Source organism: Bufo gargarizans, chromosome 7 (assembly GCF_014858855.1).
Source record: "Bufo gargarizans isolate SCDJY-AF-19 chromosome 7, ASM1485885v1, whole genome shotgun sequence".
Classification (NCBI taxonomy): domain Eukaryota; kingdom Metazoa; phylum Chordata; class Amphibia; order Anura; family Bufonidae; genus Bufo; species Bufo gargarizans.
Window position 1 is genome coordinate 45,458,560 of NC_058086.1, and position 13,030 is coordinate 45,471,589.

The following is a 13,030-nucleotide window of genomic DNA, read 5'->3' on the forward strand; positions in this document are numbered from 1 at the left end:
CAGCTCCTGTGAGGCTGAGGTATTGCTGCTATGTCCTGAGATATGAAGAAGTAATTTTATAAGTAACAAAGGATCAGGACTGGAATGAGACCCTGTTATCCAATGCCATGTAGAAGCTTCGGATCAGCAGCTTCTTGAGCCTAAAAGTGAATTCAAGAAGACAAGTCCTTTCCCTTTTTCCCAGGGGGATCTGCTATATTTAGTCCTAACCTCCCTCTTCTACAAATGAAGGACCATTTGCTGTTTACTCAGAACCGATTAACCAGACACAACTGTGAAGCGAGTTTTATAACCGCAGCCGCACATGGAGAGATGTAATGTAGCCTGTGCTGTATGTGATACCTGATCCCCCTTGTCTTCAGGTGACTCCTCTTATTTATAAGCTCCCTGCCCTCTCATCGGCTTTTATCCCCTTATATTTATACAGGAGCATAAATGTTTACTCAGTGCAGAGATAATGTTACCCCCGAAAAGTCACCCTCAGCCCTTCCCCAAATATCAGCAGAGCCCCTGCCACAGCCCCTGCAGATCTGTACCAAATTATCCACCTGCAAATTGTACTATAGATATATCGTGGAATTAAATCAGAGAAAGGGAAAAATAAAATAGGGTATGAGGGATTTGATTTACAAAATGCACTATTATTTCATGATAATATCATCTAGCTATAGAAAAAGACAAAATCATATTTATTATTATAATTCCCTGCTAATTTGAATACAACTTTCAAAATCGAATAATTCATATATAGATAGGAAGATCGGTATCATATATATATATATATATATATATATATATATATATATATATATATATGTTAGGGTTAGGGTTATATATATATATATATATATCTTAGATAGATATAAAATAAGTAGATATATAGATATATAAAAGATAGATACAGCTGATAGATAGATATGAGGTAGAAAAAGATAGATGATATAAGATAAAAGAAATGTTGGAATATGTGAAGACTATACATACATAGGTACATATATAACATGCAGGTAAAATTATATTCTATCTATCTATCTATCTATCTATCACATGAGTATAAACTATAAAAGCGAACTGTTCCTAATCCGATCTCCACTTAATCCCCGGATTATTTCGGGTAATTCTTTGTATATTTCCTCTAACTCTTGACCACATATAATGCAGAATATAATTCTCATTCCAGATAAAAAAAATAAACAAATAAAACAAAAACAAAAAAAATTAGGAGACAATTGAACATTTAAAAAAATTTATTTACAAAATAGTGTACAACACGAAGGGTTATGACAGGTATAGATACATAGACTTTTCATTCATCTAGAAACAGACTTGCTTTTAGATTTTCGCCTTTTTTACCATTTTCTTGAAAATGTATTATTTAAAATTTTCTTTTATACATTTTTTTTTTTTTTCGTTTTCCTAAAATGAACCTTCAACAAAAATGAAAGCTCAGTGCTGGAAATCTACAATTTTCTTACAAAAATAAAAACCCAGGAAGGAAAATCGTTCAAATATAAGGATTTGCTGTAATTTGTTTGATACAAATATTTACAGTTTTTACCTGCACACAATGCATTCCGGGATGTACAGATACAAGACAGCAGTCCCTTCTCAAGGGTTAATTTTTTGCGGGTCGCTCTAGTCTTTTTATTTTTTTGGAGGGGGGATTATTGCGCCGGCCATTTGGCTACTGCAGTGGCTGCTGTAGGGAGGAACTGTCCTGATAGGAGGTTTGTGGGGACACTTAATATTGGGGTGATGGTGGCAGTGCTTCTGCTGAGTGACAGGGGCTGGTGGCTCATCAGGGCTGACTGCACAGTCACTGGAGGTCTCAGGAAAGTTTGTGCCCCCACAGAGGAGGCCGCTGACACCCCAATAATGTTCTCTATGCTGAAGGAAGGTCTGCTGCTGGGCTCTGACTTAATGATGGAAGCTGCGGTGCTCAGGCTGTTCAGCTGCAGCTGGAGGCTGGGACTGAGCTGGGAGTTGAAGGTTTTCCTGCTGAGTTCAGTGGAAGGCAATAGGGGGACACCTGGGGGCAGCATGGGCCCGACAGGGGGTATATAGGGGTATTGCAATGCAGCTGGGTGATGGTAGGCTGCAGGGTGAAGCCCATAGTGCCTGCCGTAGGGACTGGCCAGGCTGTAAGCTCCAAAACTCTGCATCATCAGCGCAGTCTGGTCCCTCAGGTTGTCGGGTTGGTGCCTCTTAAACCTTTTCCTTCTCCTCAAGAAGCTGCCATTGTCAAACATGTCTTCAGACTGGGGGTCCAGGGTCCAGTAGTTGCCCTTGCCTGGGTTGCCAGGTTCTCTAGGGATCTTGACAAAGCAGTCATTGAGGGACAGGTTGTGTCGGATGGAGTTCTGCCAGGCTGGGAACTTCTCTCTGTAGTAAGGGAAGCGATTGCTGATGAACTCACAGATGCCACTGAGGGTCAGCTTCTTCTGGGGGCTCTGCAGGATGGCCATGGTGATCAGGGCGATGTAGGAGTAAGGGGGCTTCACCAGGCTGCTCTTGGGTTTGCTCTGGGTGGTTGCATTCCCCTCCTGAAGGTCTCCTTTGCCCTCTGCTTCATGGGTGCTGCTGTCTGAGGGGCTTCTTATCAGTTCCTTCCCCCCGAGATCCTCCACATCCTCCATAGGTTCATGATGGCTCTCACAGTCACTATCCTTGTCCAGGGACTCGTCCCCTTCTCCCACCACATCAATGTCCACATCTTCAGGGGTCAGCACCGTCTGGCCGGACATATCACTGCTGCCTCCAGATAGGGTCATCACAGCTTTTGGCCAGGGCTGACCTGCTAGGTAGGTATGTAGTGCAAAGGAAGGCAAAAAGACAAGCAAAATTTCCAAAGAAAGTCCTCGGTGGGGTCTTCAGGCCACCCAACTTGCAGCAAGCAAGTCAGCCAGTGCTGAGCTCCTGAGCACTCACAGCCAGCCTTGTGCTGTCTCTTCTCCAGTGCCCCCTCCCTCTCTCTCTCCAGGCTTGGAGGTAGCAGATTTTCCAGGGGACAGGGAGGGGAATGGAGCAGAGTCCGCTGAGTGTCCAGAGGAGGGCTGGAGCCAGGGCACTGTCCACAAGGTGCTGCTTAGGTGATGGCTGGCTTACCCTCGCTGCCACTTTTAAAGTCCCCTTTGCAAAGACTGGCTGATAGATTACTTTCCAGTTAAAGATATACTAGCAGGGGGGGTCACATGACCACCTGACGTCACTCCCCCCCCCCAGCCACCCCCACCCCCAGCTAAACCATGCACAACTCAAGTTGTTTCATGAAATTGTCAACAAAGAGACATCAGCAGCATAACTCTCATCATCTGCAAGACTGAGGACAACCTGGCATCATAGGAGCTACCACCCTCATCTCCCTGGCAGCACATGCATCCTGACACAGGAGCTACCACCCTGACCTCCCTGGCAGTACATGCACCCTGGCACAGGAGCTACCGCCCTCACCTCCCTGGCACAGGAGCTACCACCCTCACCTCCCTGGCAGTACATGCATCCTGACACAGGAGCTACCACCCTGACCTCCCTGGCACCACATGCACCCTGACACAGGAGCTACCACCCTGACCTCCCTGGCACCACATGCACCCTGACACAGGAGCTACCACATTCACCTCCCTGGCAGCACATGCACCCTGGCACAGGAGCTACCACCCTCACCTCACTGTCACAGGAGCTGCCACCCTCACCTCCCTGGCAGTACATGCACCCTGGCCCAGGAGCTGCCACCCTCACCTCCCTGGCAGTACATGCACCCTGTCACAGGAGCTACCATCCTCACCTCCCTGGCACCACATGCACCCTGGCACAGGAGCTACCATCCTCAGCTCCCTGGAACCACATGCACCCTGTCACAGGAGCTACCATCATCACCTCCCTGGCATCACATGCACCCTGGCACAGGAGCTGCCACCCTCACCTCCCTGGCAGGATTTAGGACAGGGGTTAGTGGGGAACCTTCTGGCATCTCAAGCAACTTGGAAGGAAGAAGCCTTGGGTAGAAGCTAGCAGCACTGGATATGTTGGTGGCATGGATGGTGCTGACAGGTGATAGGGAGGCCCGGGGTGGACAGGGGGTGCAGGGGGCTCCAGCAGCTGGAGGGGAGGGGGCTGAGAAAACATCTATTGATGGCTGTATTACTTGTAAAGAAGCCATCATCACAAAGGCTGTCGATGTATGGGAGGCAATCATGGCGCTGTTAGCATGTGAAAGCTGAGGAAATGAGGTGCTATTCACTGCACAGGTGACCGCAAGAGAACAGCGCCCCCCAGAGCTCCATTTATATTCAACACACCCGAGAAAACATCGGAAACGGAGATTAACAGGTTAATTGTTCCCTGAGCCCATTGTATAATATCAGCCTAAAGAGGACTGCAAAGTATCTATCTATCTATCTAATTTCTCTTTTTTTCTTTCTTTCTTTCTTTTTTTCTTCCTGCTTTTATTTGGTAAATTAACCCCTTAATGACCCCACTTAATTTCTCATGGAGCTGTTTTCCCTTTTTGCATTAATTAAAACATCCATAATTGACACCCGGATCAATTGTTCTCTCCACATCAGTGACCGCTCCGTGTGAATACCGGTAAATAGTGGCTCTGCTACTGCCTGAAGTGTCTGCTCCTAGGCCAAGGCTGGTGAGAGCAATGTTCCCTATCTATGTGAAGTTCACTGCTCCCCTTTCTCATTTCTATAGGAAGAATCGTTTTCCTCCGACCAGTCTGTACATTGTACCTAAAATCCTGCGCACATTCCCCTGATATATACTGACACATAATGATATATATTGATACATAATGATACATACTGATATATACTGATACATACTGATATATACTGATACATACTGATATATACTGACACATAATGATACATACTGATATATACTGATACATACTGATATATACTGATATATACGCACTGATAATTTACAAATCTTTTACAGAACTAATTAGAAATATAAGATCATTCAGCGGTTACATTTGTTGTCATTTTCCTGAAAATGTTTCCACCAGTTTTTTTGTGCGACAAATATTCGCATTGTAGCAGCAGAAGCCGAAGCCTGTGTGAATACTGTCTCATCTCTAATTGGCCTCTTCATTAATTGTCTGTCAGCTCCTTGTAGGCGATGATCCCGGTCATCAGCAACCATTTGGGGGGTAAGGTCACCTGACTTGTGTTTGGGTGGGTGGGGGTGTATATTTTTGGAGGAGATGGGGGGGGGGGCAGATTCGTGGATTCGTTTGTTGCTGTTTTTTTTAACACAATAAAAGTCAAATGAATTAATTCGTATCATTGATTCCGATGCTTGGTGTGAACAGGCGCCTTTCACGTCTATTAGCGATGAATCCGTGTAATCTGAATACAAGACCCCAATGTCTGCGGTACAGCCAGGGCAGGGGGCTGCGCCCTCCGTGTACATGTAGCAGGGCTGCGTCTGTCATTTAAGTGCTTCTGTATTGTATGGAAGATACCGGTGTAAGTGTGTCTGCAGTCCCATGTAAAGACCCGATACTCTGTCTATCTGTCTGTCTGTCTATCTAATCTACTTACAAACTGAATCGCAAATTCCCAGATAATATTCTCAGGGTTCTGACTTCTGGACTTGTTGTGTAAAGGTTTGGTTTGCTCTTGTCCATCTGACTGTGATCTGGTGTTAGGTAAATCCTGCTCTAATCCTAATTGCAATTGGCCATACACCTCTCAAGTATTTACCCAAAAGTGCACAGATGACAGAGAAGGAGCCTCTGCCACTAATAGGATCAGGAGCTCAGAGGATCCAAAATATCAAAGCTGCACAATAATAATCTGTCATGTGTGCACTGGACCCAAGTGTGTGTTATATGGTATTAATCTATCTATCTATCTATCTATCTATCTATCTATATCGGTATGTATGAAGCAGAGTTTAGTGACACGGCTGGCATTTGGTGTACTTAGAATTACATGTAACCCTAATGCTGTACTGTACCTGATGAAATATTTGTAAGTAGCAGTTCTTTCTCTTTTTCTACATATAAACTGTAAATGTATTTTGTATTTTTTCATTATATTACACTGAGTACTAAATATTAATCTATTATCTATCTCATATCTATCTATCTATCTATCTATCTATCTATCTATCTATCTATCATTATCTATCTATCTATCTCATATCTATCTATCTCATATCTATCTATCTCATATCTATCTATCTATCTATCTATCTATCTATCTATCTATCTCATATCTATCTATCTCATATCTATCTATCTATCTATCTATCTATCTCATATCTATCTATCTATCTATCTATCTATCTATCTATCTATCTATCTATCTCATATCTATCTATCTATCTATCTATCTATCTCATGTCTATCTATCTCATATCTATCTATCTATCTATCTATCTATCTATCTATCTATCTATCTATCTATCTATCTGTCTATCTCATATCTATCTATCTATATATCTCTATCTATCTATCTATCTATCTGTCTATCTTCTATCTATCTATCTATCTATCTATCTATCTAGCTCTCTATCTGCAGGCAGTGGATTTACGAGGCTTGCAGGAAGCAGGGGAATCAGTGATGTCCGCTTTTAACTCCATAATCCTATTACTTTCACTAATGACTGATCCCAATCAGTGACAGAGCTTTGATGCAATAATCTTTAGCCGCACTGTGTATACAGGACTCTATGGATATATCTTGTACCAAGTTTATGACACTGCTCTTGACAGAATCGATTTTCCAAGATTAACCCTTAAAATGACAATCCTGTGCGCCAGATTGACTTTTATGGTGCAAATTTGAATAAATAATCTATCTATATCTTTTATTTTTCTTTCTTTCTTTCTTTCTTTCTTTCTTTCTTTCTTTCTTTCTTTCTTTCTTTCTTTCTTTCTCTTTCTTTCTTTCTCTTTCTTTCTTCCTTTTTTTCTCTCTTTTTTTATATGGATACGTTAATATTCTTACTATTTCGATTAAATGACTTATTCAATATATTTTTTCCCCTTTTTTTTTAAATCATATTTTCTGCCGTCCTATTCTATAGGGATGATATTCCTGTGTTTTATTTCTGATAGATTACAATATCCCTATGTCCTGCTCTATTCCATTCTCAGTGCTCCCCCTTTTCCGTTCTCTATGACATGTATCATTATCCTTGCACCCCCAGGTCCTTTCTCTTCCATCTCTCCAGGATCTGTGGGATTTATTTTTGCTGGAATGGCGCACACATCCATCGCGCAGGAGGCCTCAGCTTTAATGGACGATGAGAGAGCATTTAGGGGCAGTGAGACAGTAACACTACATGATATATTTATGGCCTTGTTAGCGTGCATTTAATTACAGCTATTATGTTAATTATTGCACATTAGTATGGAGTGATCTGCATGTCAGCTTTCATCACAACGAGCTGAATACAGGGAGAGAGGAGGGAGGCAGAGGCAGAGGAGGAGGCTGCTGCTCATGGAGGCTCCTCATCCCTCTAGGCTGCAGCTTAGAAGGGAGAATCCAGCATTGTTACCCCCTCTGGAGAGGCTGCTTTATCATTCTGGATCATTCTGTCAAACACTATGATGGGAGTCATTTTTATCCCCCCCCCCCCCCACACATTTACAGGACAGGGAGGCTGCTATGGCCAAGCTTATCCCTTCTCCTGTGCTATTCCTGGAGCTCACACCTTGCCCTGTGTCACTGCCATCTTTGGGTTCAGGTACTGGGATGGATCAACACCCCTGAGCTTTCAACACTTTAGCATAAAGGACCATCTGACAAACCAAGAATAAAAAAAAAAAAAAAAAGAACCCCAGAGGTTAAAGGGTTAATTATTGTACACCATCCTGGGGCCCTTGTCACATGCTGATCTAAAGCTAAGTGCAAAAGGTGCAATGTAACAGTTTGGTTTTGCTTTACTATGTAAATGTGTATAGAGTGTTGGTATATCAGGTGATTTAGGATGTTGTCATTATTATTACTATTATTCTTTTTTGCTATTACATTTTTATCATTTCTACTTTTATCATGTATATATTCACTATTCTAGAAAAACTTGTAAAATAAAATCTCAAAGAACAATAAGAGAAAAAAAAATCACAATTCACAAAAATGTTGCTAAACCAATGGCCAAAACATTTGCAAATCAGCTGAGAGACAATATTATAAACTGTCCAAAGTTTCATCACTTTTTCCTATTCTGCTCTTGACTTCCATCTTGTATGAAATAAAAAAATAAAACAAAACACAAAAAAAAGCACCCCAAAAACATCATATTCATTACAAAGTCTTAATCTAAATGAATGTATACCTTATCCTTAGTTGTTACACAATGTATTCATGTCAGGGGTGTGGAGTGGAGGTCCATGTATTAATAGATCCAAGCTCCAAATAGGTCCAAATGGTCATGGAATATGGTGTATGAAAACTGTGCGAAATGTATTAACCCATTTATGCCATTTTTCAATCAATGATCGATGAACCCGACTAGTTAATTATTTGTTAAAGGGAATCTGTCCCCACAATCCTGGGCTATTATTTGCTAGAATACATGAGTAGTACTGCACCTAAGGAGTCCAGATCTCTATTTTTTGTTTTCCTACTGCTCCCTATTACCCGGCTGTTAGCACTCATGTCAGGACTGCTGCGCATGCGCACAGGAGTCCTCTCTATTATGTCAGCGCAGCACAGCAGTCCTGACTGTGTACTTCAGCACAGCTTTGAATGCTGACAGCAGGGTAATAAGGGGGCAGTAGGGAAATAAAAAGTAGGGATCTGAACTCCTTATCTACAATGCTACTAATTTATTACTGTTGATAATAATCCAAGATCATGGTGACAGATTCCTTTTAATTTTTTTTTATGTTTAAACCATTGTAATACTGTGTCATATTTATCACCCCATTACTCCAATTATGTCTGATAAAATAATATATTCTGTAGACCAGTCAACCAACAAGCTCAGTGGTGTCATAGTATGTGGTGGAGATTGAGGGGCATCAAAATGGAATGACATGTGTGGCACAGAGTCTCTCACTGTATAATATGGCAGAATTTTATGAACATTGAATTTTTTTCTTTAAATCTTGAATGTAACAATTTATCAAAACAAAAGTATCTCTTTATTGTATCTCATAGCAACCACTGTTTCTCACCCATAACAACCATTGTTCTTCACCCCTCAGCAGCCCAGGTCAATGTCATTTTAATGGCTGGTCCAGGTTGCAGCATATAAACCTTCTATAAGGCTATATGTACAGTGTTACATATGTGGCAGTGCGGTCAGTGGGCTCAGTGCGGTATATTTTATAATAATATCATAGTTCTGTGTTGTCACTGACTGGGAAGTAGATGTAGTGGAGCAGCCTGCCCACGGTTCTGATCACTGAAATATAATGCTTGAGTGCAGTCTGTTTTGGCAGAGACTGGTGCACCAGATTGCGGTTTTATCACTGGACGGGGGTACAGGATCCAATGGAAGCCTAAATACCTTAGCCAAAATATTTGTTGTTGGAATTCTATACAAACAAGCTGATCCTCTCTCCAGGCTGGCCTGAAACGGCTACCAAGGAGAAGGTTGGCAGTGCCACACGCGGATGAGTCTAGGCCCAAATACATTGTGCCTTCTGCTTGTTTGAAATTTGTGATGTCTGTATATCTGCATGCCATTAACCCATATAAAATCTACTGTTATAATTTTCTTGTGCATAAATCATTAGCACATATGAACATCTGATTAGGGGAAGGTGGCATCTCCCTCACTTTGCAGCAGCTTGTAGGTTCTCTCTGAATGTTCAGAAACTTCAGAAGCCTCCACAGAGCTCAAAAACTCTGCCGAGGTTATACCATAATTAGAGCACCAAGAGCAGGGGAGAGGAGGGGGATGCAGCTGCAGTTTCAATTCATTTTTGTGAGAGGGGATCTGACTGAAGCTGCAGAGCAGAAACTTCACAAAAGGAAAAACCTGTCCGCGTAGAAGAGAAAACAAAAAAAAAAAAAACACAATTACAGTTCCCATCCAAGGAAGAATTTCAGTGTTTCTTCCATTGCAAAAGCCTTCTTACTGGCTGATTTCCATTACCCATGGACTTTGCATTTTCTCAGATAGGGTTGCTTGGAGAATGTAAGTTGGATCTTTGGGATGAAGAGATCACCATCATTGGAACCATATTGTCCTGCTGGTCATAGAAGTGTTAATGGCCACTGTATTGACCACCAAATGTCAAGCCACAGACAAGTTACCTGGCATACCTGCTAAACAATAACCATCTAGTATCCCGTCCTATAAAAGTAGGGTGAAATAAATACCTATTATATTTTTAACATATTTTAACATCCATCAGACTTGCATTGTACAAATATTTAGTGCAAATATAATGTCCATTACCTTTTATCATCAACCTCTACCGGAATTATTGAACCTGATCCTTAAAGTGTGCCTAAACTTTTAACAAAACTTTATTAAATTCTATTGTAAATGAGTAGCTGGCCAGCTAAGACCTGCCCTAGGTTGCTAAAATAGCTTATATGTTTATACAGCTAGACCTGCCAATAACCTTCATACAGTTCCTATGTTTGTGTGTTAAAGACAAAAGCAGAGTTATTTTGTTATGTTTGGATGTCATGTAATAGTTATATTTTGTGTCCACAGAAGCAGAAAAAGATACTATGCCTTTAAGATTCATTATATAATGTAAGGTAAGCTCAATGACTGTCACGGCTGAGGATGGGAGAAACCCTCAGCCGTGCGGTGCCAGAAGATGGAGTCGCTGCAAGGCCAGGACAGAGAATTAGGGAGCAGGTCACCTCCTATTGCGTCCCTAATCTGACCCTAAACTCCTAACCATATGAGCCAACCCTGATGGTAGGAGGGCTCATACACCGGAACCTAATAGTCCCTGCTAGCCCTCAGGGTGGCCCTGGACTAGGAGCTGGGAAGACAACCTGTTCCTTCTGGATACGGAGGAACAGGAGTCTCACTGGCCAAGCTGCAAGGAATGGGGGAACAAATACAACATATAGATATGACAGGCGAACTAAAGCAGTTCCAAACCTACCTGCCACAGCCACGCTGACTGGAACCCATGCATGACTGCTGATGTCCACAAAACACTAAGGGACACAGCACACATATCACATATCACACAGGTAACCAGGACATCCATAGTTGCAATAAACAGATAAACCATAAAGACATAAACTAACACCAGACATAAAGTTTATGACCACCAGGGTGGCCCTCACTAGCAGATGGTAAATAACCAGGAGGATGTCTCCAGCAAGCATGGCTGAAGAACCCCCACCGACTACTGCTATTCACTGAGGCTTTATAGGGCCAAGTAGCCACACCCACAGTCAGACACACCCAGTGCACACACACACTAGGACGGAAGTTAACCCTTCCAACACCAGGGAAGGGAAGAGATCAACTTAAAGGGGAAGTGCACACAACACATGTAACACCCTGTGCACACCGATAAAAGGCACACCTATAAAGAGAGGTTGCCAGGTGCAACCGCATGCACATAGCAGCAAGCAGCCTAGCACCAGCTCAGGCTGTAATACTGCGACATACAAAATAGCATGTTGCCAGCGGCAACCACAAGTGATGCAACAGACTAGCGGCCCTCACCTGTGGTTAAACAACGAAACCAAACCGCCGGCAACAGCATGCGGTTCAGGAGTCACGACCATGACCATGGTCGTGACAATGACACAGCAGAAACAGCAGAAAGCATAGAGTTAAACTGTTTTTGCTGCGCAGGAGTCTTGACCAATCCTAGCCAGCCTCACACACAGCAAGCGTTTTTGACCAATTACAGCCAGCCTCACACACAGCTTTGTGTGGGAAATTCCCCTAGCAAGAGCTGCTAGAATCATTACACCAGAGGAGAGAAGCTAAACAGACATTCACTCTGTGTTTTATGGAAGCAGAGAGGCCAAAATAGGTATTTAAAACAATTTTATGTTTCTACTGTTAATATAGTGATTAGAACTGTATACTGAACCAGTTATATGTCTGTTTACTTCCAGTTTCTACCAATTGCAAACTACAAAGTTCACAATCCAAATAAAAATTCCATATTGCAATCCAAATTGCATACAACCATACCAGATCACTAGTAGAACTGTTAAACCTCGGATATACCTCTCAGAGATATCATAAAGTGCTTAAATAACTTAAAGTGAGAGTACAGATACTGAAGAGAGAAATATATCCACCATTTTATGTTGAATGACAAGATTGAACAGTTGAACCACCATCTTATGCATACCGCCATTTTGTGATTTCTTTTTAACACGTGTTTTGTACATGGACTATCTGCTGCGGAGGCGGCAGTGTTATATATGAAGAAAAGCTGAAGGCTAATAAAGAAGTTATTTCAAGCATTTGGTGTGCTCTCTAAACCTACTGCTTCCATAGAACGGCGCTAGTGGAATTACAGAGTAATAGACAGTCTGGTTAGACTAAAAGTCAGAGATATCAAAATTCTTCTAATGCCACAGCGCAAAAGGCACTTCATAGTGCTGCACCTGCCACAAAATGTGCTAAAATTATTTTTTGTAATGTACATTTATTATTATTATTTTTTTTAGTTTGCTAATGAGAAATAGTCACCTGAAGTTCAGGTGCCTATTGCTCTTTAGAATCCGTATTCCCATACAGCACTGTGTACTGGCGTTCGGATTCCCCTGTGGCCGCACATAGCACTGTACATACGGGACTATTGCACATCGGATTCTGAACTTTATGTGCCTATTTTGCATGTAGAAAAAAATAGAAAGTTGAAAAAATAAATAAAGTATATTACAACAATTATTTTAAGCACATTTAGAATAGAATTTAAGAAAGTAGAGTTTAAAGTTTAGGTAAACTTTAAAGGGGATGTCCAATTTATATGAAAACCCCCTCACTGCCCCTAAATCTATTGAAGTAATAAAGTAACCTATACTCACCACTATACCCACCAGCGCTGCTGCAGTGCGCAACTCTGATCTGTGTGACCAACACTAAGTTTATTAGCCCTTTACTGTGACAT

At 41.9% G+C, this 13,030-nt stretch overlaps 1 protein-coding gene across 1 annotated transcript; it reads right to left on the reverse strand.

Moving 5' to 3' along the window:
* Nucleotides 1–1,277: 1,277 nt before the first annotated feature.
* On the reverse strand, nt 1,278–3,145 carry FOXD3 (forkhead box D3). The gene has a single exon (XM_044301481.1). It carries the CDS (start codon nt 2,769–2,771, stop codon nt 1,665–1,667), a length of 1,107 nt encoding a protein of 368 aa, XP_044157416.1. The 5' UTR covers nt 2,772–3,145; the 3' UTR covers nt 1,278–1,664.
* Between the last annotated feature and the right edge of the window lie 9,885 nt (nt 3,146–13,030).